The sequence below is a fragment of the Lissotriton helveticus genome, chromosome 2_1 (assembly GCF_964261635.1).
Source record: "Lissotriton helveticus chromosome 2_1, aLisHel1.1, whole genome shotgun sequence".
Classification (NCBI taxonomy): Eukaryota; Metazoa; Chordata; class Amphibia; order Caudata; family Salamandridae; genus Lissotriton; species Lissotriton helveticus.
The window spans coordinates 1,382,761,461-1,382,788,603 of NC_136059.1; the positions used below are offsets into that span (position 1 = coordinate 1,382,761,461).

At 47.4% G+C, this 27,143-nt stretch overlaps 1 protein-coding gene across 1 annotated transcript in view; it reads left to right on the forward strand.

Annotated features, from left to right (window-relative positions):
* Positions 1–27,143, forward strand: part of LOC144818669 (stimulated by retinoic acid gene 6 protein-like) — a 651,836-nt gene that overhangs the window by 357,536 nt on the left and 267,157 nt on the right. The window contains exons 9-11 of the mRNA XM_078676317.1: positions 4,471–4,579; positions 5,659–5,812; positions 19,858–19,933. Of these exons, the coding sequence (XP_078532443.1) occupies positions 4,471–4,579; positions 5,659–5,812; positions 19,858–19,933 (339 nt within the window). The remainder of the gene's footprint in view (positions 1–4,470; positions 4,580–5,658; positions 5,813–19,857; positions 19,934–27,143) is intronic.

The window sequence follows — 27,143 nt, forward strand, 5'->3', positions numbered from 1 at the left end:
TGGCATTTCAGCCTCTTCGGCCCGGCTTGCTTGAATCCTGATGGAGCAGTGAGAAAGGGACTCATGTCTGAGTATACCCTGCCACACCTATAGTGGGCAAAAACGATTCAGAAAAGGGGGTGGTGATGAACAGAGTGTCTGAATTAAGCAGACCACTCTTACCCAGTCCAAAGATCAGGGCTTGATCCATCACCGTTATTTATCCCACTGCCCCATCCCAGCTCAGAACCTGGCTATATGCAAATTAGTCTGTCCCTGGCCCAGTGCATCATGGGAACAGGGCAGACCAAACTACCAAGCCAATTCTTCTCCAGAAAGGAGACAAGCTACCGGGGACCGGTTTCTGGCATTTCAGCCTCTTCGGCCCGGCTTGCTTGAATCCTGATGGAGCAGTGAGAAAGGGACTCATGTCTGAGTATACCCTGCCACACCTATAGTGGCCAAAAACGATTCAGAAAAGGGGGTGGTGATGAACAGAGTGTCTGAATTAAGCAGACCACTCTTACCCAGTCCAAAGATCAGGGCTTGATCCATCACCGTTATTTATCTCACTGCCCCATCCCAGCTCAGAATCTGGCTATATGCAAATTAGTCTGTCCCTGGCCCAGTGCATCATGGGAACAGGGCAGACCAAACTACCAAGCCAATTCTTCACCAGAAAGGAGACAAGCTACCGGGGACCGGTTTCTGGCATTTCAGCCAATGGTGCAATGAGCTAAAAAATGGTGTTGGATCTAGCCCTGATCTCTTGACTGGGTGAGAGTACTCTGCTTAATTCAGAGACTCTGTCCATCACCACCCCTTGTTGTAAATAATTTTGTCCACCCTAAGCGTGGAAGGGTATACTCAGATGTGAGTCCCTTGCTCATTGCACCATCAGGATTCAAGCAAGCCGGGCCGAAGACGCCTGAAATGGCAGAAACCGGTCCCCGGAAGCTTGTTTCCTTCCCAGTGTAAGAATTGGCTTTTGTAGTCTGGTCTGCCCTGTTCCCATGATGCACTGGGCCAGGGACAGACTAATTTGCATACAGCCAGGTTCTGAAACTGGGATGGTGCAATGAGCTAAAAAACGGTGTTGGATCTAGCCCTGATCTCTTGACTGGGTGAGAGTACTCTGCTTAATTCAGAGACTCTGTCCATCACCACCCCTTGTTGTAAATAATTTTGTCCACCCTAAGCGTGGAAGGGTATACTCAGATGTGAGTCCCTTGCTCATTGCACCATCAGGATTCAAGCAAGCGGGCCGAAGACGCCTGAAATGGCAGAAACCGTTCCCCGGAAGCTTGTTTCCTTCCCAGTGTAAGAATTGGCTTTTGTAGTCTGGTCTGCCCTGTTCCCATGATGCACTGGGCCAGGGACAGACTAATTTGCATACAGCCAGGTTCTGAAACTGGGATGGTGCAATGAGCTAAAAAACGGTGTTGGATCTAGCCCTGATCTCTTGACTGGGTGAGAGTACTCTGCTTAATTCAGAGACTCTGTCCATCACCACCCCTTGTTGTAAATAATTTTGTCCACCCTAAGCGTGGAAGGGTATACTCAGATGTGAGTCCCTTGCTCATTGCACCATCAGGATTCAAGCAAGCCGGGCCGAAGACGCCTGAAATGGCAGAAACCGGTCCCCGGAAGCTTGTTTCCTTCCCAGTGTAAGAATTGGCTTTTGTAGTCTGGTCTGCCCTGTTCCCATGATGCACTGGGCCAGGGACAGACTAATTTGCATACAGCCAGGTTCTGAAACTGGGATGGTGCAATGAGCTAAAAAACGGTGTTGGATCTAGCCCTGATCTCTTGACTGGGTGAGAGTACTCTGCTTAATTCAGAGACTCTGTCCATCACCACCCCTTGTTGTAAATAAGTTTGTCCACCCTAAGCGTGGAAGGGTATACTCAGATGTGAGTCCCTTGCTCATTGCACCATCAGGATTCAAGCAAGCCAGGCCGAAGACGCCTGAAATGGCAGAAACCGGTCCCCGGAAGCTTGTTTCCTTCCCAGTGTAAGAATTGGCTTTTGTAGTCTGGTCTGCCCTGTTCCCATGATGCACTGGGCCAGGGACAGACTAATTTGCATACAGCCAGGTTCTGGAACTGGGATGGTGCAATGAGCTAAAAAACGGTGTTGGATCTAGCCCTGATCTCTTGACTGGGTGAGAGTACTCTCCTTAATTCAGAGACTCTGTCCATCACCACCCCTTGTTGTAAATAATTTTGTCCACCCTAAGCGTGGAAGGGTATACTCAGATGTGAGTCCCTTGCTCATTGCACCATCAGGATTCAAGCAAGCCGGGCCGAAGACGCCTGAAATGGCAGAAACCGGTCCCCGGAAGCTTGTTTCCTTCCCAGTGTAAGAATTGGCTTTTGTAGTCTGGTCTGCCCTGTTCCCATGATGCACTGGGCCAGGGACAGACTAATTTGCATACAGCCAGGTTCTGAAACTGGGATGGTGCAATGAGCTAAAAAACGGTGTTGGATCTAGCCCTGATCTCTTGACTGGGTGAGAGTACTCTGCTTAATTCAGAGACTCTGTCCATCACCACCCCTTGTTGTAAATAATTTTGTCCACCCTAAGCGTGGAAGGGTATACTCAGATGTGAGTCCCTTGCTCATTGCACCATCAGGATTCAAGCAAGCCGGGCCGAAGACGCCTGAAATGGCAGAAACCGGTCCCCGGAAGCTTGTTTCCTTCCCAGTGTAAGAATTGGCTTTTGTAGTCTGGTCTGCCCTGTTCCCATGATGCACTGGGCCAGGGACAGACTAATTTGCATACAGCCAGGTTCTGAAACTGGGATGGTGCAATGAGCTAAAAAACGGTGTTGGATCTAGCCCTGATCTCTTGACTGGGTGAGAGTACTCTGCTTAATTCAGAGACTCTGTCCATCACCACCCCTTGTTGTAAATAACTGATAAACAGTACTGCTCTAGGACTCAGAGAAGAAGATATAACTGGTAGACCAGGGAGGTCTTGAGGTCTTGCTATCAAGTCAAGTGCAACCTTTTTGCATCATCTATTAGTTGGAAATTAGGTTGATACCCAACAATAGCTTTCTGACCAGTAATCTCCCCGATGCCATTGTGAACTCCCCGGGGGATACCGTCCTCAGACATCGAGAAGTTTGGTAATCAGCATCTGCTTTAACAATACAACACTAACTTCATTTGAACACCTTGATCTCAAGTGGATTCCCAGGTTATGTGCATTTTGAGGACATGCTTCACATGCTGAGTCTAAGGCTCAGACATGGTTAATCTTGCCAGCAAGGGATATTTGAAATTGTGTGTGTTGGTCCTGAGAAAGGAAAACATATTTGAATGTAGCAAGTAGTTCTTCGTCCCCAAAAGTTCTACACGCCTTTCCCTGCTGTCTCTATTTTGGCTGTAAATAAAGATTTTTTGTTACAATGTCAGTGCATGTTCATACCTGTTGGATCTTCAGAAATGTGCCCCTTTTCATCATTGGTGACTTGCTCTAGGAGGAGAGACTGCCTTCTGGCAAACAAAGACTCAATTATTATTTGATTTGGCTGCTGTACACTGGATGCAGTTCACTTTATCTCTTGAAATATACAAACATCTTGGTTTGATTTTAGCATATTAAAAGAAAAGACTAACCTTTGTTCGATCTCAACACTCTATAATGAAATTAGGCAAAACAACAAGTGTTGCCTGGGTTTGATGGATTAAAGGCAAAAGTTACAAAATGAGAATGAGACTCTTTTTTGTCAGTCTTCAAAGATTTGAGATTGATACTCTAAACAGATGGGATTGTCAAAGCAAAAACTATCTCAGTGGCTTTATTGGACTCATCAAAAACGAAAAGAACTAAATTGCTTGCTGTTAATGTATGTTAGAAGTGTGGTAAGGGGGTTGGTGATTTAAAACCTTTCATACTTAAATGACCCAAAAAATAATCTTTTTTTTCAAAGAACCACAAGCAAACGAACGTTGATCCTGGGTTATCTAATTAATCTAGAAGAAAAGTTGATATTTTTCAATTATGTTTTCAAACTACATATATAACATTCTTTAACTAGTCATATAAAATGGCAACATCAACAGCTGACAAAGTACTAACTTGTTTTATTCATGACCTTCTACTAAAGTATAACAACCTAAAATAATATATGAAACCCCTAAAAACTCTTTATAGTCACATACGCTATTTCTTAATGTAAAGCATTTTTTAGCGTTTTTCCTCCTGCCTACTTCCAACTTTTCACAAGCCCTACAAAAACCTATAATTGTAAAGGATTTTCCTCTGTATTTTTGATGCTGTTTTTATTTATCTTATGTTATCTTCTGAATTTTCCCTCAAGGGAAGCTTCTCCGTGGATGCCAATAATGTGCTCTTAGTGGTTCATTTGATTTTGACTCGAGCCAATTACCGTCTTGCAAAATGAAAAGTGGAAACATTTCTTAAAAAAAATCGTTTACTTCACTGTTGCGCGTCCTTGACGTTTCCTTGTTTGTTTTACAGGCACGAGAAGTCGTGGTTTCAACGAAAGATCTACGAATGGGATCCGTATTTTAAATTCCCCAGCAGGATGGTCTTCACGTCCGTGCTCACCCTGCTGTGCCTTTACATTGTACGTTGTTTTCTTAAAATGAAAAACTTGTTTCTTTTCTGCCTATCGTGAAAGGAATGTATGACCTTTTGACACCACATAGTCATGGGCTGAAGCATTGCAGAATTATCACAACAAGAAAAGAAGACGGAATATTGTAGTTGCATCAAACCTCTGTGGTAGGTGAGGCCGAGAGCGAGATCACGAGACGTGTAATTCAAATAGAGCCAAAACTCATATATGGCATTTGTAGAGAAATGCATTTAAATAAAAACATACAAGCCTCTTACAACAATTTTGCGTCGCTGTTGTGTCACGTTTTGTGACGCAGCTGCTGCATAACCAATGTACCACGGTATGGCCCATTTACAACGTGACGCATCTAGGGAGATGCACCACCTTGTAAAGCCCTGCGCCACATTATACCTGCGTAAGGTATAATGTATGCAGGGTGGGCCTTCCCAAGCAAAAGGCCACGTAGATCTGCCATAGTGAAATTTACGACAGTTCACTGCGTCACTCTACTCCTTCACTGCATCAAAAACCCTACGCCTGCTCAGACCAAGCAGAAGGAATGACGCAAGGCTTTTTAAATGGGACTCACCTATCTGTCGTGGCACATTGCTGGAGGTGCGTCACTTTTATGAGCAACTCCAGTAATGCATCACTTTTGGGTCAACAGATGCAAAAGAATTTCTGACGCATCTGTCAATCCTTGCCCCATGGTGCGCTGCATTGTAAATACGGCACATCCATGGTGGCGCAAGGGTTTCGTATGAAGGCGCAGGGAAACTGACGCATCTGTACAAATGCGTCAGTTTCATGTAAATCTGTCCCATTGTGTATAAAACTCCAAAATACAGGCAAAAAGATAAACCTTACTTAGCTTGGGCCAGATTAGAAAGAGAAAAATCTGCAGAAGAAACTAATTGCAAATTCTTTAAATCAGTCCTGCGAGCTTCATTGGTGGATGGCCGCTTTGAACGTGTGAGACTATGTAACTTAGGACCAGTGTTATAAAGGATATGCAGAGCTAAACTACTGACAACAACAAATAAACAATAAACACTGCATAACGCTTTTATTGCCTCCTCACACAGTTTGTCGTCCTGGAAATTCGCCTGTATGCTTATGCATTTGAAAAACTGAAATATCTTGCAACGAGATTTGAAGACGTTGTTTCTACTTCTAACGACTCTGCAGCATTTGAAGATTCTGCTGTGCAGTTTAAAAGATTCACTGTTATTTTGCAAGGTAAGAGATCACAGGGTTGGTTAGATGAGTGGGCTATGACATGCTAGTGGTAGTAAAGTCGTTGACAATTCTCGCCTCGGTGTCTATTCTAATCATGGGCCCCACGCTGCAACTCTGGGCAATAGCTTGCTTAACCTCCACACCGGCCCCAACAGCACTAGGATGCCTGGCTTCACCCTGGGGGTGCCCAGGAGTGGACACTTCACAGGGAAAGCCAGGAAGGGTTCCACAGCGGTATGAGTAATAGCGCAAGGAAACCGCTTGGTGGCAATGCGTTCTACAAATACCTTGACATTTACATTTACATTTGGTGTCACAGTGGGTGCTGTTACCTGCTATGCAATAGGGATCATGACATTCTGTGTAGAATGAATTGAAATCCAGATGTAAGAAATTGTGTTGTTGGCTGACTGGGGGTGTGAGCCTGGGTCAAGCAGCAACAATACTTTTCAGGGTGAGGCACAAGCCACCTCTTTTTAATCTGCGCTGAACCTTTTGGGAGCTTGGAACAGAGCACTCATGCTTAACTTGGAGGCAATGTAAAAGTATTTGTGGAACACATCCAATAGTAATAAAGTGGAAACACCACATAAAAAGGATCCCACACCAAGTTAGAACTATTGAGTAAGTTGAAATAAAACAAGACCAAAATGACAAAAATTCAGTCAGTGGAACTAGAGATATACAGTTTTTAAAAAATCACTGAAAATAGCACTAGAAAGCACAAAACAACAACTGTGGAAATCTGGGCACGCTGGACCGGGACAAAGTCACAATTTCAGGCTGATTGCGATGGTGTGTGGCCCAGCTGCTAGTACCCAGCTATGTCTGCTGACCAAAGTACCTTAAATCCTGGTTTTCAGAGCATTGCAAGGATCTGAATTGAAGATGCTTCACACAGCCGAAAAGATGTGTCAGTTCTGAGATGGAGCAAGGCTGTGAATCGAGTTCCTGCATCGTCGTCGAGGATCCTGTCAACAAGGGCTTGTGATGTGAAGGCCAGCGTTGGGGGAGCATCGCGCAGCCATGGTGATGCTTTGGTTCCGAAGTGCTCTGAGGCTGTGTTGCAGAGTCTGTCATCATCGTTAAGGCTACCGCCAACGAGGGATACAAGAGATGCGAGGGCCTGCGCCAAGGATACATAGTGCAGTGGCGGTTCCAGAAAGGTTGCAGGCTGTGGCGGCAATGTACGTCTTTGCAATGGGACCAATCTACTCAGCAGCTGCAAAGTGTCAGTTCTGCTCAGGGTTGCAGGGTTACAACTCCTCTCCTTGGAGGCCATCACACACATCTTGTTACTAATGTTGACTGAGTATTTGGATATTAGACTTCACTTTGGTGGGAATAAATGTAGACAAATGAGACTTGTAGAAGGCCGAGTGGCAAGAAGTTTGATCAGTTATTGTGAATATGATGGGGGAAGGGGGGTGAGAGCAGGGATGCAGGTGCTGACTTTGGTGTGCGGAAGGGGATTTTCAAAGGCTATCTGATGTAGGATTGTTGGAAGAGGAGTGTCTTTAGTCCTTTCCTGAACTGGAGGTGGGTTAGGATAGCCCTGATGGTTAATGGCCAGTTATTCAAGATCCTAGATGAGTAGCCATTGATGGAAAAATACCTATTTCCTGTTTATTTTATTCTTCACTTTTCTTAATCTTTGTTGACAGCACAGCTGGCCTTGAAAATGATACATGCAAGTAGGGAGAGCCAGTGGAGCGCAATCAGGGTAAAAGTGATGTTGTAGTATTTCACCCCTGATGTGACATGCTGTGGCATGTAGGAAGCTTTACAAGATGGCAAGTGTAGTGTCTAGGAGATTGTGGAGCAGTTCATTGCAGCTGCCTTTATTAGAAAATACAAGGACCTAGACTGCAGTGCTCAAGATGTTTCCAGAAGTTTCAGGAAGCAGGGATCATATTTGTCTGTGAGGGACATTGTTTACTATTTGTAAGGTGGCTGTTTCAGTTCTGAATAATGACTTGAAGCTTAATTGTAGTCATGTAGGAGATGGCTGGTCTTCATGTGCTCTTCGAGTTGTACATAGTCTGTTTTTGTGATGGTCTTTCAGATCAAAGGTTGATGGATGATGGCCAGGTAGGCAGAGATCATCTGGATCTAGAGTGGATTTCTTCTAGACTGGATGAACTGGCCCATCTTGAGGGCTTCTGCAAAGATGTCTTCCATGAGGAAGGTTTTGACTATGGTGATGTAGAATAACTAGTGAGGTTTAGAGGAAGGATAAGGGTAAGATAGTATGTTCATAAGAGGTGAGTTTGAGGCAGTTGAGGATGTTTTAAGGTCAGTGAGGCAGAGGAGGTAGAAGAGTGACTTTTGCTGGATGGTTGATGGTGGGATGGGTGGTGGTGGGGAAGCAGCCTTAGTTCTGTAATGTGGTGTTGGATCCTTTGATTTCGTTTTTCCATTTAGGAAGCAGGTGATTGCATTGAATTTTATCAGTAGAAATGGGAATTGTTGAGTCTGGCAGAGGGGTGATGGAATGTTTGATGCCTTGAAGAGCGTTCTGCTTCTGATGGCTGCTTCGTTCATGGTGTTGTTGTAATGTGAGAAAGCCAATTCAGAGGGATCCCTGGGCAACCAGAGACTACTGGTCGCCAGTTGCAACAGATAGGGTCATGTGCCGCTACTGGCATATTGCCTCCTTACTGAAAGTCCCAAACTACAGACAATGCCACCCCTTTAGTGCTTGACTCTCAGGGTGGCAAGGCAGAGCTGTCCAAGGATTAAACAGGGTGGTGCTGTGTGCTGGAAACTTAGAACTTTGCAAAACTCTATAATAAAACTCAATAAATTAAAGTCCAGCCAGTGCCTTTACTTTGAAAAGAAAATTATTTTAATATCTATATATAGATAAATACTACATATAAAACTAAAAATATTTTCACAGACATGGGTCTAATGTACTACTCAGGTACTTCCATGATGCACAAAAAAGCCCACGATGTTTAACACAGATTTTTCATTACTTAGAAATCTGGCCTCCGTGTTGGACAATGGTGTTTCAAGGTTTTTTATTAACTGTACAATTAATTAAAATCTTTACAGTAAAAAGAGAAAGTTCAGAACAGTAATTCTAAAAAAAACAACAACAAAAAAAAACTTCTTTGCTTGTTTAAAACATGGTGTACGCCTGTGCTAATTAAAAAAATGGTATATAAAAAAAACAAAATGAGAAAGAAGGATATACAGCCTGATTCATGAAGCGAAATAGCGCCCGCAATGGCTGCGAAAATGCAATTGCGGGTGCAAAACACGGAATCGGCATTCAAGTACGAAATAGCGAATTCGCAAACACAGAATAGCGATTTAAATAGCGATTACGCTATAATAGTCGCAGACTCCGGGTAGTCGAGCATTAGCGATACGGAAATAGCGACCAACCACGGAATCTGCGAAATGAATAGCGAAACGCAATATTGTCTCAATCGGCATTCATGAAAAAAATACAATAGCGAAAAAGCGCAAATTCTCACGTTTGCGCGGCGCAATTTAAGGACAACTCAAAGCAGGTGGTAACCATAAAAGCCATGATTAAGTAAAATTTGAAAAACTGTTGGCCAATCACCAACAGGTCCAGGCCTGACCAATCACACATAAGGACATTCAGCAGCAGCATTAGGCGTTCCACAATGCCAGGGATGTACATGGTGGTGAGGCGGCGAAGGCTACAGCGAGCAGCACGGAGGAGACGCATGAGGCAGGAAAGGATTTACCGGCAGCGGGTCACCTTGCTGGGCCAAACCAGAGAACAGATTTATGCTAAATACAGGCTGAATGGGGAAATGATCACCTGGCTGATACAAGAACTCGACCCCATCATGCAGCACCCAACAAGGCGAAACAATTCTGTGCCCACACATGTGCAGGTATTGTGCAGCCTGCACCTCCTGGCCTCCGGCAGTTTCCAGGGCATAGTAGCCGCTGCTGGGGGGTATCCCAGCCCACCATGTCACGCTGCCTCCACACTTTTGTTGACGCCATGCTCAGCCAGCTCCACCGCCACATCACATTTCCCACGAGCCAACAGCAATTGGACCTGACAAAACTACAATTTTACAATGTCGCCCATTTTCCCCATGTCCTCGGCTGCATAGACTGTACCCACGTCGCCATCTGCCCACCAGCTGCCACGGAGTATATGTACCGCAACAGGAAGTCCTACCACTCCCTCAACATACAGATGGTCTGCAATGCCAAGACCATCATCACTGACATTGTGGCCCAGTACCCAGGGAGTACCCATGACTCCTTTATCTTCAGGCACAGCGGACTCCACACACGACTGCTCAGGGGAGAGTTTGGGGAAGGACACCTACTTGGTAAGTACACTTTGTCGACAATGTCACATTGCTATGAAGTAACTGCGCTGCACAGGCAATCAACATCTGCTCCTCTCATTCAGGTGACAGTGGCTACGCCCTACGGGAATACCTCCTGACCCCTTACCTCAACCCTGCCACACCTCAGCAACGGCGCTACAATGTTGCGCACATCCGGACAAGGAACTGTATAGAAAGGACATTTGGCCTGCTCAAGAGCAGGTTCCGTATTCTGCACAAGACAGGTGGGGCGATGTATTACAGTCCTGCAGCGTGCTGCCGCATTGTGGCTGTCTGTGCAATGCTTCATAACATTGCAACCAAGCGCCGGATACCTGTTGACATCTCAGGCAGTGAATCTGAGGGGGACGACCGGCCACCAGCACATGCGCACCATGCACGCGGGGAGAACCCAGCTGAAGGCCACAGACGTCGCAACCACATCACAGCGAACAATTTCTAGCCCACCCTCTTCCCCCAACCCACATATCACAATTGCATGAGGACTTTAACACCCGGATGGATGATCCATCGGACCCCGCCGCTATTAAGCTCTTGGAGGCTATGACGCCGCTGGGACTGACCCCATACCTACAGGGTCCGACCCATGAGAAGGGGCACACCCTAGATCAGGTTTTCTCGACTTCTCCGCTGGTAGTGAAAGAGATTCTCCCGGTCCTGTGGTCGGATCATTGGCTTGCCAAATTTGTAATCAGTGGCAAGGTTAGGGCGTTGAACCCTGTCCCACAGCAGAGTGGACGTGCCTGTAGAGCATTTAGCAGGGTGACCCCTGAGATGCTAGCCCAGGCTGCTGTGACTCACCCTTGCCCTCGGTCGGGCGAGCTAGAAAGCGACCTGGAGGCCCTGCAAAAGTGGCTGACGGAGAGGCTGAACGACCTGGCCCCTGCTCTGCCCCCCCGCCCGACATCTAAGCGGGTTTCTGCCCCTTGGTTTACCTCGGCTCTGTGGGCTACGCGGCAGCAGTGCAAGGTAGCCGAAAGGGCCTGGCGGGCACATTACGACAGCAAGGACAGGTCTGCCTACAAGGCGGCGGTTAAAGCTTACCACCGCGACATCCGCCTCGAAAAGAAAGCCTACTTCGCGGGGAGAATCGAAGCAGCTTCGAACTCCAGTAAGGAGATTTTTACGATCGTTCGCGAATTCATCTCACCCCGGACCACCGCTTTGGAAGTGGGCCCTGTAGAATCCTGGGCAGCAGATCTGGCGTGCTTTTTCACAGGCAAGATCAAACTCATCCAGGACTCCTTTCCTTCGAGTGGACCGGTTACGCTGCCGGGGCCAGAGGGTATGCCCCCCCCAGTCATGCAGGGCGCCATATTGGCTGAGTTTCCATCTCTGCCAGCCTCCGCCTCCCTTGCGCTCATGGGCAATTTAAAATCTGGGTCTCCGCTTGACCCTTGCCCAGCTAAGCTTCTGGGTAAATTGGCGGAGGTGGTTAACCCGCTGGCTCACCCTCTTCTCAACCTTTCGTTGAGCTCGGGAGAGGTGCCGCTATCCTGGAAGCAGGCAATGGTGATCCCGTTGCTTAAAAAGCCGGGACTTGATCCGAAAGCCCCTGTTAATTACAGGCCTATTTCGCTGCTGCCGGCTTTTGTAAAAATCTTGGAAAAGCACGTTCAGTCGGTGCTCACCAACTTTTTGGAGTCTCATGAGATCTTGCACGACTCCCAGTCAGGCTTCCGCTCAAACCGCAGCACCGAGACCGCGCTCCTTGAGGTTTCGGAAACCATTAAAGGGGTGCTGGATTCCGGGGGCAAAGTCATGCTGGTGTTGTTGGACCTGTCGGCGGCCTTTGACACCGTCCCCCATGAGGGCCTGCTCGCAAGACTCTTTGAGATTGGCCTGCGGGGGACGGTGCTCAAATGGTTTTCTTCCTTCCTGGCCGGCCGCCGGCAAACGATCTGGACATCATCGGACACCGCTGTAATGCCGCCTTTGGGAGTCGGGGTCCCTCAGGGCTCTATTTTGAGCCCGACCCTTTTTAATATCTATATGACCCCTTTGGCGGCGGTGGCGGAGTCTTTTGGTGCCCGGATCGTGTCGTATGCCGACGACACTCAGCTCCTCTTCTCATGTGAGAGGGGGGCTGACTTTGACGGGGAGAGTATCCAGAATTGCCTTGGGGCTGTGTTTGCATGGTTCCAACTGCACAGCCTCAAGTGCAATTCCGATAAATCGGAGGTTCTCTTCTTCGGGTGCGATTCGGAGCCTGGCTGGCAGGCCTGGTGGCCCATCGACATGTTCCCTCCGTCCGGCTCCTCTCCCATGGCTAAAAACCTGGGGGTCAAGATGGACAAGGGGCTGACGATGAAAGCCCAGATTCTGGGGGTAACTGGCACTTGTTTTGGCTTGCTAAAAATGTTGCGGAAGTTTCTGCCTCTCCTGTCCGAGGATCACAGGAGGCTGACGGTGCAGGCCCTGATAGGCTCCAGGCTGGATTATGCCAACAGTCTGTACCTGGGCCTACCAGAGTACTTGCTGCAGAGGCTTCAAGTGGCACAGAACGCGGCGGCCAGGGCCATTTTTGGCCTAAGTAGACGTACCAGCGCCTCTGGGTTGTTGGTGAAACTACACTGGCTACCCATCCGCAAACGGATTGCCTTTAAGGCGCTGACCCTGGCCTATAAAGCTCTCCATGCGGTGGGAGCCAAACATCTTCGAAAGAGACTCACTTTCTACCACCCTACTCGCGCGTTGAGATCGGAATCTTTACTTCTCGCGGCTGTTCCGCGTGTGAAGAGGGCTCGCCTAGGTGGCCGCTCCTTCAGTCTTCTGGCCCCACAGATGTGGAATTCTTTACCGCTCCCCTTGCGGGGGGCGACCAGTCTTCTTGAATTTAGGAAAGGCCTCAAAACCTGGCTGTTCTCTCAATAGGTTTGCCAGTAGCCCTGTTTCTTTTGTGGACTTTTAAACTGTTTTTATCTGTGTTGTGTTATTCTGAAACCAGCTTCACCTTACCTAAAGCGCCGGGATTCTCTTTTTGAGTAACCGTTGCGCTATACTAAATAATAAATAACATAACATAACATAACATAACATGCAAAATGTAATGATTACACAAGGCTAATGTGTGCAGCAAAATAAATGTATTTGTTTCATTCACAAGAAAAAGGTTATGGTTTCAACTATTTACAAATTACAGTATTCCTGCATACTGCAGTGTGAAGAAGGTTCTTGGCAGGCTTAGCGTCAGCCTGTGGCAGTGTCCCTCAGACAGTGTCAAAGGCGCCTCCGGCGCGTAATGCCCAGGCGCCGGTGAGGCTCATCCTCATCCTGGGCAGCTGTACCAGGCATTGCCCTGGTGCTGCGCCTAGGTGGCGGGACCTGCATGGCAGATTGGCTGCTCACGCTGGAGGCAGCCTCACTGGCATCGTCTCCCCCTACAGTGGCCGGTAGCACAGGTGTGTGAAGTGCCGTCACGGCGGTGGTTAGGTGCTCCAGGACCCGTGTTATGTCCTCGCAGCACTGGACCAGTTGGTGCTGCTGGGTGAGAGAGCGCCGCGACAACTGGGTGGTGGCATTTGCTGCCACATAATTCGACCTACTATAGGACGACAGCCGGCTCATTAGCTGGTGGTGGCGCCTGCTTGCTACGCTGCGGTGCTTGATGAGCGCAGCAGTGTTATCCTCCATGGCTGCAGTCATACGGCACATGGCCGCCGTCATGCGGTCCATCCTGTCTCCAACTCCCGCCACATTGGGGCCAATTTTGTGCAGCTGGAGCTGGATGGCTCCTTGCTGCTGCGACTGGCGCTGGTGGATTCTGAGCATGCGCCGCTCGACGCTCATACAGGCATGGAGATGCCCATTGCCCCTCCTGCTGATCGGCCGCTGTGTTGCCGCTGTCGCAGGCCCAGATCTCGTTGCACGAGCTGCAGGTGGTGTCGCAGCAGGTGTTGCTGGTGCGGCAGGAACTGGAGGCACATTGGTGGGGTGCCTGGCTCTGGCTGACGGTGGGCCGGCAGATGCAGGAGCAGGTACGGTGGGGGGCCTGGCCTTGGCTGCGGGTGGTGCGGCAGATCCAGATGCAGCTACGGTGGGGGGCCTGGCCTTGGCTGCGGGTGGTGCGGCAGATCCAGATGCAGCTACGGTGGGGGGCCTGGCCTTGGCTGCCGGTGGGATGCTAGTTGCAGGGGCCACAATGGTGGGGGGCCTGGCTGCTGGTGTTGGTGCAGCGGCAGATGCAGGAGCAGGTATGGTGGGGGGCTTGGCTGCTGGTGTTGGTGCAGCGGCAGGGGCTGGTGCCTGTGTTTCGGGTTGTGAGTCCTCCTCCTGGGCCTCCTCATCAATCTGCAGCCTCTCGCTGTCGCTGCTATCTGCGCCACCTGTGAGGGTAAGTGGATACTCATTAGTTGCATGTGACTGTCAGACGTGCAGATGTTACATGCATGCTGGGTGACATTCCCTGGATGGCTGTGGATTTGCGTACTTTGGAACCTTTCTGGCTGCATTGTGGTACTACTACATTGTGGACATACTACATCTCCCACAATGCTTCAGGGCATTTCCTGATGCACAACATAGGCATGACTAAGGGCCAATGAGTGAGCCTATTTGGTCAGGGACGGTCATAGGGGACAGGGTCGCAGTCGCATGCCACTTACCTTGGGTGTCTTGGGTGGGGCGGGAGGAGTCCAGAGGGGTCACGCCAACGCACGCCTCCCTCTCCAAGGTGTTCTCAACCTGGTCCTCCAGGGGTGTGTTGGGTGGGACTGTCGGTCCGCCACCTCCAGTGCCCGATGCCTCACCAAGGCGCTCCGCCACCCTCTCCTTGGCACGACCTTGGAGGTCGTACCAGCGCTTCTTTAGCTCCTCCAAGGACCTATCGGCCACACCCACCGAGTTCACGCTGGCGGCTATACCCAGCCAGATCCTCCGCTTGTCCTGCTCTGGGACCTTTCTGGAGTTGGTACCAAAGAGCCGGTCATGGTTGGCCACCACCCCTTCAATTAGGTTCTCGAGCTCCTGCTCTGAGAACTTGAGCTTGCGCTTTCGTCCTGCGCTGTTGCTGGGGCCAGGGACAGGTTCCTCAGACATGGCGGTCGCTATTTCAGGCGTTTCTGGAGTCGCTATCGCTGGTTAGGCGTCTGCTTTCCGACGTGCTCACTCGTAGGATAGCGTCACTGTGGTGTTTGGGGGTGGGAACTGCCTGCTTCCTGGATGTGATGTCATCACGGTGCTCGGAATGCGTCTTCCCGTTTTCCCGATCGCGCGAGAATGCGAGTCGCAATCCCGATCGCACGGGATTGCGAGTCGCAATCCCGATCGCACGGGATTGCGAGTCGCAATCCCGATCGCAGGTAGCCGGGAATAGCGATTTTTCTGCGTTTTTAGTTGGTCGCTAACGGCTTTAGCGCCCGCGTGCGAGTCGCTATTTTTTCCCCGAAAAGTACATGAATGCCGTTTTGCGTTTCCTCTATTGCGAGTCGCTATGAATCGCTATTAGGGACACGCAAAACGGCCCGTACATGAATCAGGCTGATAGCTCCCACAGTCTTAGTCCCATTGATTGGCCTTTCCCAGCCATTGTATGCGTTGGGACAAGTCCTTACTGTCTTCCATATGGGGGCGTGCAAGTGGCACTGTCAATGAAGCTACATGACGAGTGCACTTCAACTCTGATCATTTGCTTTTGAGGTGAGCCTCCTGAGTGATGAAATACTCTCATCATGGGTTTTTAGTGCTAAACTAATTTGGTGAACGAATTTCGCTGATCTCGCTAGGAACATAGTGTTGGTGGATGACAAACACAGGGCTGATGCTTCCGAGCATGTTGTTAAGCTCCGATTGAGGCAGATCGGGCGCAGCAGTCGCCGGCGTTCATTCTTGAAATGAGGACAGCAACAGAGAAGGTGCAGCCAGGATTCCCTTTTGTACGTACATAGCCTGCAGGATATGGAGTCCCCTCTTTGGGCCCAAGCGGGGTTGAAATCTGCTATCCCGAGCGTGATCAGCCTCATGGATAGAATTTTGCTTCGCGCCTGTGTTGTGATGGCCTCGCTTAGATATGATTGTGCTTTGCCCACAGTGTATGAGTGCTTTAGGGGTTCCGAATTGGGGCTACGGCGAAGGGATTTATAATCAAGTTCAAAGGAGATTTCGTTCACTTGTTTGTTAATAGCTCTCTTCCAAACGTTCAGCGGGATGTCCTGCCGCACAAGATTTTCTTCCACTATCTTAAGAGATTTAGTTGCAATTCCCAGCCTAGTGTGCCATGTCGATGCTGGGTCTTCAAAGATGTATCTCAAGTGGTGTCAAAGATGTATCTCAAGTGGTGTCAAAGATGTATCTCAAGTGGTGTCAAAGATGTATCTCAAGTGGTGTCAAAGATGTATCTCAAGTGGTGTTCAAAGATGTATCTCAAGTGGTGTCAAAGATGTATCTCAAGTGGTGTTCAAAGATGTATCTCAAGTGGTGACAATGGTGTTGTTATTTGTGTTGGCTGACCACTATGTGTGCATTTTACAGTGACCACATGTGATCTACATAACTATAGGAATACGATTCTACCCGTTGGAGATTTGCATTGTTTGATTCCAGGTACAGGCTACACATCTGACTGGTATCCATGATAATAATGGAAGTGTTTTTTTGCTTCCTTTTCATCGCGTCAGACAACCAGAACATTGCACCACTCATGCAAGGTGTAACACTATATGCTTATTCCCTCTTTCCATGCACACTACAAGAGAAAATAGGATGCCAACACCATAAGTCAGGGTTAGATGATCACAGTGAACTGAAGATCTGCTTTGAACATTTTCATTGGTAAACAGTGTTTAGTCATGTGATAGAGAGGGACTAATTAACTTTTTACAAAGTTAACCTCTCACATAGCTTTCTCTTCTTAGGTCCCACATACATCACTGATAGGGAGGCATATAAATATCCTTTTAAAGAACTCCAGGGGTAGCTCACCATTTGGACCTTGGAAACCACAGTGAGGAAGGGCCTGAAGACGAATGACGCAACCTTAGTTGGTGAGGGCCTACGTACTTTTCAGGAAACACATAATAGGGTTTATTTTTCCTTTGGATGCTGGCTGTCAGTGGTAGAGAATTAAAGTGTTTCCTCCTATGAGGCCTCTATACCCCTAATCTCCTGCATAAGGATCCAATTGGTCTTGTATGAAATGCTGAATCTTGCTTGATCAATTACTATTATTTTGCAACAACAAACACAAAAAAGGCCAGAGAGTATTTAAAGACTCAGAAGTACTAACTCCCAACTAATAAACATAAGCCACACTAAGTTCTCTAGTTTTAGAGCTGTCGGTTGCAAAATGATACCGGCTCAGTCTCTATGGCTCTAAAAACATATTTGCATTGTACTTTTTGGGGATAAGTGTAAACATGATATACACTTGTACACACTGACCAGATTTTTTGCTGTCACCTAGCAATGATCATGACAGGCTTGGTATCTTTGCTACACTTTGAGTGGGTTCTTCTTATTATTAATGACAGGGGATGATCACAGTGAAAAGAAATTCACTATCATAATATTTGTAACTACCATGTTTATTTTTTTCAGATAAAGAAAACAATGAATCCACTCTTGAGTTCACAGACCTTTGGTTGTAATACACACAATTGTATTTAGAATGTTTTCCTTACACATATTTGCAGAGCAACTACATTGTAGGTCCTTTTTGTAAGCCTAGACACCTATTAAAGGGTAATAACAGGCAGAAACTAGCCCACTAAGGAATTACCCATTTTAGGAGCTCCTCTCCTGCTTGAGAGTTTTAGCCCACCTCATAGACCATTTTTATGCAGTGTTTAGGAACCCTGTGATAAGCATGCCACCTAATTGTGGGTGAGGATTTTCTTTCTAATATAAATGTTTTAGAGCGACAGAGACTCAGTCAGTATTATTTTGACAGCTCCAGTACCTGGTGTGGTATGTATATATATTGGTATATTGTTTCCAGCATAAATATACTGGTCTGATTCTGGATACAACATTATTGTTCTTGAAGTATATTAAACAGATGTCCCTTCACCCCAATTTGATCATGGACACTCGATGTGACCTTTGCCCTCTCGCACTGGCTAGTAGTCTCTAAAGCACACTGCAACAACTGAGTTATGCAGTCTGAAGGCCCCCATTTACGAGAAACGAATGCATTGCAGTGCCGCAAATCATTTTGCTGCGCTGCATTAGTTTTGAAGCACAAGGATGGAACATATTTACAACAATATGTCACATCGCTGTGCTTTTCCCCATCTTGGTATACAAACTGCTGCCATGTGCCAGCACATGCACACTTGCACCATGGTGCAAGGATGCCTGTGTCATGGGGAAATAGTTTTTGTGCAAGAAGGGACGCCTTCCTGCACAAAAACAATAAGTTGAGGTGATTTCCTGTTCCAATGCTTGATGTAGAATGCAGCACGCATTGAAAGAGGAAACAAATGAGGACGAATTAAAACATTTCTCCTCGTTCCGCCTCACTCCGACCCCGTAGGGTGGCGTAGCATTCTGACGCATTTCCAGGTTTAAGATTGCTCCTAAATCTGAAAATGCATCAGTGGACATGGGTGTTGCGTGGGAACACCAACAGCAACACCCATGTCTCACTGCTAACACGCAAAGTGTTGCATGAACAGGGGTCATATTTACAAGGACACAGAAAGACACACAGGGTGGATTTACGTGTGTTTGTAAATACCATGCAGCAGGTTGCGCCTTCGGTGCGTCACGCAACATGACGCACCAGCGGCTCAAGGGGCTTGTAAATAACCCCCTGAGTTTTTGAGACAAATGTTAACACACGCTAATTTATATTGGTGTCTGGCAGAAAAATGGAGTGTAACATTGGTGCTAAGCACATCTCTATCAAACCATCTGAATCTTGATTACTTTTGATAACTCGGTCCACGTACGGGTGTGCAACAATTTCCAGACACAGCAAACTGGGCACAGTGAACCAAATGCCAAACATTTTCCCAGGAAGTGGCCAGTCTGTGGTAAGAAGTGCCTCTGAAACTCAAAAAGGTAAAATAATTAATTCTGGATTGTCGACTCTTTGGAAAATAAATTAAGGATGTGAACTGAGTATTGAATCCAGAATATCACGGCATGCAAATATTAAGGACAAATTATTGAATCCAAAATATCTAAAGGTAATTAGGTATAGATTTTCTTCCTAACTCCATATAGTACTGTACCGTGGTGATATATAGCTTCAAAATACGGAGATGTGGGGTTAGATATGGCTAGGAATGGTAAACCTATAACAGTGAATCCTTTAAACATGGCCACAGAGCACGCGTCCGCTTTCATGCCTACACAGGTGCAAGATCCTGCATCATGATACAGCTCCAGGGATGCAGATCATGAAGAATTTTTCAGGTGCATTGCAGACCCGAGCCCCTATTTATATGTGCATGCCGTGTGTAGGGTCAATTCATTTAACCATGGATTTCTTTCAGTTAATGCTTTATTTTTAGATAGTCAATCTTGGAAACAGTGAGCAAGGCTTTATCCATTTAAATACATCATTAACCATGGATTTCTTTCAGTTAATGCTTTATTTTCAGATAGTCAATTTTGGAAACAGTGAGCAAGGCTTTATTCATTTAAATATATACACTTTACGCCCTGCATGCACGCCTTTTGAACAAAATATGTACAGTGAATAAGTGAATAAAGCACGCTTTTTCTTTTTTTTTTTTTTTTTTTTAGATGGCTGGTTTTTCAGCACTTTCTCGGCCATTATCTCATCTGTGACTTACGTGTTCCATATTTTAGTTTGCTACAGGTAAGGTGTAATGACACATTCAAATGATACCACAATGTTTTTTTTTTTATATGTACTCAAGTATTCTACAGCTGGCTGGTTTCTAGACTTTGCTAGGCCTCAGTTTTAGACATCTGGAGTTCAAGTCTCTATATTAAAATACTGAACTTACAAAAAGTAACATTTTCTGCAGATTACGCTATATTATGCAGATATCCAACAAAAAAAGAGAGTACCCTATCAACCAAACAAAGAGAGGACCCTATCCAACAAAAAAAGAGAAGACCTTATCAACCAAAAAAAGAGAGTACCCTATCAACCAAAAAAGGAGAGTAGCCTATCAACCAAAAATAGAAGACCCTATCAAACAAAAAAAGACAGGACCCTATCAACCAAAAAAAGAGTGGACCCTATCAACCAATAAAAGGGAGTACCCTATCAACCAAAAAACAACAGGACCCTATCAACCAAAAAAAGAGAGTACCCTATCAACCAAAAATAGAGAGTACCCTATCAAACAAAAAAATAGAGATCCCGACCAGTGTAGCTGGCCTCAGGGGGCTGGAGCCATAAACCCAAGTGAAGGTGTTTGGTGTGCATACTCAAAACGTCGGCCCCCCCCCCCCCCCACCCCACCCTAAAAACAAAAGAAGCAAAGTAAAAGGAGGCAGGCAGTGTGCTGAGGTCATGGTTCTTACAGGTGCCTAGAGGGCCCAAACAGAATTGTAGCATTGCCGAGAGACCCACCCATGTCTGGAAGTCAGATTAGGAACTAAGGGCCAGATGTAGGTGGCCATTTACCGACCGGTAACGGCCGATTTCGGCCGTTACCGACCGGTAAATGGGTTATTGGGATGTAGGGGGGCAATTTTACCGAATCAGTAAATGTACCGAATCGGTAAAATACCGAATCGGTATTTTTACCGATTCGGTAACTTCTAGATGTAGGTGGGACTCTTCTGAGTCCCAAAGGCCTTTCAGATTCGGTATTTTACCACCCAATCCAATTGGGTGGTAAAATACCGAATCCAGGTGTGCATGCACATGTGTGCATGCACACCTATGCAATGTGACGGACAGACATGCCCTTAGGGCATGTCTGTGTGCCACATGGCACACATGCCTGTATTTGGGGTGCTACAGGGTGTCAAAGTGACACCCCCTGCACCCTTGCTGGAATCGGTATTTACCGAATCAGTAAATACCGATTCGGTAATGCCCATTGATTCCTATGGGCATTGCAGATTCTGTAAATACCGAATCTTAACGATTCGGTATTTACCGATTCTGTAATACCTACATCCCCCCCTCTATTTTACCACTTCTTAAATACCGAATCGGTAAAATTCGGTATTTAAGAAGTAGTAAAATGAAATTACCTACATCTAGGCCTAAGAGACCAGACCGCAAGTGCCAGATCCACAGGGGTAAAAGAGCAGGCAGTCTTTCAGTAGCAAGGCCCCTGGTCGCAGGAATGACCACAAGGAGGAGGTCATCCCTCAGCCCATGAGCCTTGGGATGGCAGATGGCAGGGCCAGTGGGGGAAGTAGATGATTAAAGGGCATGGGGAAACCATGCAGAAAGGGCAATTACAGCCGAAGCCCAGTTTGAGGCAGCGGGTGAACAGGACAAGGTAGCATGTTAAACCTGAACACTGCAAACAGGGGATGTATGACGTTACAACGCATACTTTTACAACGCATACCTTTACAACGCATTTTTTACAACGCAACATCCATTACAACACGGTATACAACGTTTACAACGCAATTTTTACAACGCACTACCATTACAACGAAACTTTTACAACGCAAAATCAATTACAACGCATACATTTACAACGCAGTCATTACAACGCATGACACTACAACGCACACCACTACAACGCATACCATTACAACGCAGTCATTACAACGCATACCATTACAACGCATAACTTACCATCCAACACTTACCCTACTGTTGCACCCCCTGGAGTTAGAATAGTAATTTTAACCCCTACACTATCCAAAACTTACCCTACTGTTGCACCCCCTGGAGTTAGAATAGTAATTTTAACCCCTACACTATCCAACACTTACCTTATATGCAATGTAGTGTAATGCGTTGTAATGGTATGCGTTGTAAATGTACTATGCGTTGTAGTGGAATGCGTTGTAAAGGTAGTTTTAAAGTATTCGTGTAATGGTATGCGTTGTAATGGTGTGCGTTGTAATGGATGTTGCGGTGTAAAAAATGCGTTGTAAAGGTAGGCGTTGTAAAAGTATGCGTTGTAATGTCATACATCCTTACAACACATTCCATTACAACGCATGCCATTACAACGATTTTTTAGAAACTACCTTTACAACGCATTCCATTACTACGCATACTACCTTTACAACGCATACCATTACAACGCATAACATTACATTGCATGTATGGTAAGTATTGGATAGTGTAGGGGTAAAAATTACTATTCTAACTCCAGGGGGGGGTGCAACAGTAGGGTAAGTGTTGGATAGTGTAGGGGTAAAAATTACTATTCTAACTCCAGGGGGGTGCAACAGTAGGGTAAGTGTTGGATAGTGTAGGGGTAAAAATTACTATACTAACTCCAGGGGTGCAACAGTAGGGTAAGTGTTGGAAAGTGTACTATGCGTTGTAATGTTATGCGTTGTAATGGTATGCGTTGTAATGACATGCGTTGTAGTGTTATGCATTGTAGTGTCATGCGTTGTAATGGTTGCGTTGTAATTGCATGCGATGTAATGGATGTTGCGTTGTAAAAGTTTAATTGTAATGGTAGTGCGTTGTAAAAGTTGCGTTGTAAATGTTGTTTCCCGCAAACAGGTCTCCTTGGAACAAGCCTTACATTGAACTCTGCATCGGCTGCTGAGCAAATAACAGATTCATGTTCATTCATCTTCATATGAATACTGTAATTATGCATTCTGGGGCCCATCGCTATGTGGGCGTATTCAGAAAAATGTTACTAAAGTGTGGCCTTCTTTAACCCTAGATAGGGTATTCCCCAAATTGAGTTGGGTTGGAGTGGGAGGACCGAGCGGCACAAGCACCTGGGTTTTGGTGTTGCATTATGAATGGTGTAATGTCGGCCATAAAGAGCCTAGCACAATAGAAGTCAGTGGTCTAGCTGCTGATCAACAGGAACTTCCTGGGCTATCAGGAAGGGGCCAGGCAGTGGGCAGTAGCCTGCTGGACTACGACGAGGCACCACGGGAGGGGGCTAGCTCCTCATTTAGGCTGGGTAAACGACTACAGGTTTATAATAAAATAAAAGAAGAACAGTTTTCCCTGCAGCGTTGTTGTATCGTTTGAAAGCTTCCCTGCGTCCCTCGCAGGTCCAGCTCGGGGGATATTCCACAAATGGGCCTAGGTCTGGCACACTGCAGAATGAACCATTCTACTGGACGCTAAGCACTGACATGGTTCACTCATATGTATGAATAAGTAGGCTTGTCAGACGTCGTGCTGTGGATTTCCTTGTGAAAAGCATCTGAAGGAGAATACGACACACAAAGCCATGCACTTCAAATATATTTTGTTACCACATGAGAGCTATTAAAACCTGTTTTGGGGCCTATCAGTCTGATTTCAGTTCATAATTAAATGGGTACCATTAAGTTAGCCTCCCCAGTCAATGTGCCCCACAGGAAAATATTATATATAAAAATAGGGGGTTAAAAAATATTCACTTATATAATTACTTTGCATAAAAAGAGTCTCTTCTGTCCCAAAGAAGAAGATGGCATTTCGCATTTCGCTCTGTGAATGCAAAAGGTCCTTATTGGCACAGATAGATTAAGACCAATGTGTTTGAACCCTACAGTGGGTCTTTCTCGAGGAAGCCAAAAGAAAAATCAAAACAGACATGGCTGATTTACATGCACACATAGACATAGAAGAAATACTAGCACAAACATAAAAATATTGGGGGCAGAGCCAAGATGACGAGCGAGTAGGATGTGGCTTACACTTCCTCTTGCTCAACCTTGACCTAGCCCGGTGAACCCCCCGTTTCCTCGCCTTCTATAGCCCTGGCAGAGGTCAAAAACAGCCTTGTGACCATGTGACACTGGTCGGAGACAGAGTAATGGTTCTGCTCTGGGCCCGGAGACATGGAGGAGGGGGCCATGACATCGAGGCCTGCACCCAGGATGGATTGCTGCTCGAGGTGGAGTGGAGCCTCGACTGGGAGCCCGCTTCTCCTGGAATCGGCACTGGCCTGCTAGTGTAGTGGTTGGGGAGTCAGCGGAGGTCTCCTGGCTGGTGGAGAGGTCCGGGGAGATGGGAGTGCACCGGGAGGTGTTGGGAGACATGCTGCGGCTTGCTGTGTGGAGGGGCCTCCGCTGACTGGTGTTTCCCTGCCGACAGCAGACGTGCCCTGCACCCTTGCTAGCTTTTCATATTGGTGGAGGCCCAGTTCAGCGCAGGACCGGAAACGGGAGGAGGGCACCTCAAGAGTGACGAGATCTGCCCTTTGAGGCCTCTGCGAGAGGGATAGCCTCTGAGAGGAGCGGACGACAAAGAGGCCCGAACCCTCAAAGCAGGTGGAAGCACTGGGCCTGTGAGGTGTACCGCGGCTTTAGCGGGCCGAGGTTGTAGATTGGGCAGCCATCCCTGCTGGATTCTAAACAGCCTGCTGAGGCCCTGGGTCCTCCTGTGTCCTGGGACATTGATGTACAGAAAGTAGTGCCTCATCTTAGGTGCCCGTGGCGGTGAGAGGCTCTGCTCGGGGAGTTTGAAACAGTGCATGCTCCGCCCAGGGCTGTTCGCGATCCCTGGGGCACAATTTCAATGATCACCTCCAGGAGGGTGGTCGAACTGGGGGTTGCTCCCTCCTGCCTGCGCATCCCCCATGATGCCCGCTGACTTCTAGAGCTGGCTTGCCCTTCTATGCTGCCAGTGGGGGGTATGTCAACCTGGGATTTGACTAAAGGGAAAAACTGACTATCTGGTGACCTCTCTGCGGGGCTGTTGGTGAGTAGAGTTGTGGCAAATTCTTGCTCCCCCTGCTGTGACATCCTCTGTAACCTGCTGCGGTCGTTCTCCGCACCATGAGGAGCCCGCTCCCCTTCTTCCCTTGCATTTGAAGAAGGCTATCAATGATGACCTCCAAACGTAATAAAAAAACAAGGTTTGCCCTGGAGCCGCTTGCGGCTTGGGTACGGTGGGACAGATCAATTAAAGGGCTGCGATGGACACCGGAATGGGAGGATAAAATCTCGCTCTATGCGGATGACATTCTTATGTATTTAACCTCCCCCGACATTCCTTGATTGTTTTCCTGGACATCTTAACAATTTATGGGAGGTACTCGGGCTTTGCCATTAACTGGGCGAAGTCAGTCCTCTTCGTGTTGAGCAGTGATCCGCCTAGGTTACCGGTGAATTGTCCAGTAAAGGTTGAACTTGTGAGCATTCGCTACCTCGGAATCCAAAAATCGAAGGATCCTAAAGTGAGGTTTAGTGCGAACCTGGGACCCCCCTTGGCAAGACTGCGTTGCGATGTGGCAAGATGGAGGGAGTTGCCGCTCTCCTTGTCAGGTCGTGCAATTCTATTTAAGATGATGGCTCTCCCCCAGTTTTTGTACGCTTTACAGAATTCCTTCGATCCCGTACCCCCCTCATACTTCAACGAGATTGAATCGTTGCAGCGCTGACTTCTCTGGGGAGGGAAACCACGGATTGCGCTATCTAAATTTATGCTACCCTGGTATGATGGAGGGATCGGTTTGCCTAATATTAGGAAATACTACTGGGCTTCCCAACTAGCTCCTATTAACCATGCAATTTATGGCTCGCCGGTTGACCCCGGGTTTGCCATGGATCACGGCCAGCTGCCGGGGGGTGAGTACACTAGGGTTTTGTACGCTAGATGTGGTAGGTTTCCTCTGGTGGGTCCGACGTCGGTGGCGACGCGAGTGTGGCATAAGGCTAATCGTGCTCTCAAATGGGAGGGTATAATAACAATGGCCACGCCTTTGTGGAACTCGGAGGGACTAGGTGGTTTGTGGAAATCGAAGGGTTTCGATCGCTGGGATCTAATCGGTATTTCGCAGGTTCGGGACTTGTGGGGTAAGGATGGAATTGTAACTTTCGAGGAACTACAGGTCAGACACCAGTTGAATGAGAGCGAGCGGTATCGTTACCTACAAATCAAGCATGCACTGGCGGCGGCTATTCCTCGTGATGTGAAGCCGCCGGTGGCCTCTCCGCTAGAGGACCGACTGTTGGATGGGTACCTTCCTACCAAGGCGATTTCCCTGGTGTGTAGGAAGCTGGTCAACCATGGCGAGGATCCCCTAGTGAAACTGAGGGAACAGTGGGTTGCTGATGGCTTGGTCCTGGATGAAGAAGATTGGGGGGGAGGCTGTGTCTTCCCCTCGAGTAGTAGCGGTCCCTATGAGAATTCGACTGGTGCAGCTTAGGATTCTTTATCAATCCTACACCACGGGCCCCGGGTTGTTGCGGATGGGGCTTGCTACGAATGCAGATTGTCGCAGAGGTTGTGGGATGACTGGAACGTTTATGCATATCTTGTGGGAGTCCGCGGAGGTCCGTGACTATTGGATTAAGATCCATGAGAAAATGAGTGAGGTGTGGGGTGTACAGATTACACTGGAGGCACGCCGTTGCCTACTCAATGTTTGGGAACCTTCTTTACCTCTCGAGTCATGGTAAACTGTGGGTCACTCTTGCATGCATGATTGCCAAGCGTAATATTGCACAACTATGGGGCGCTAGCCGAGCTCCTCAGCTTGGGAAATGGATGGAAGACCTTGACTGGTGCATGTTCCGGGAGAGGTCTGTGTATGTGGCCAGGGGGAGACCCGTAAATGGGGAAAGATATGGGATGTCTGGAAAGCTTACCGTGGGGGACAATCTGTACACCACCGGATCTGGATCCTGTCCGTGAGGAATTGGATGTCGCTTGAGCCCACTTCACGTACTCCTTAATATTTTCTATAATGTTGGAAGTCTACATTCTCCGCTTATGATTTACAGATACCCATGGCACAATGGTCACTTTTCAGTTTGTGTATTGTTGTTTATGTTCAATAAAAAGATTTATTAAAAAAAAGAAGGTTTCTCAAGGATATGTTTGCGAAACTGCCTGCTCCACCACTCAGAGACAAGCCAATTGGCCCAGGTAGGGAGGCATCACCGGAGATGGCAGATGCTGAGGCCCTGTCACGTGCTCCTACTTGGAGTCTCTCTTTTCTCCT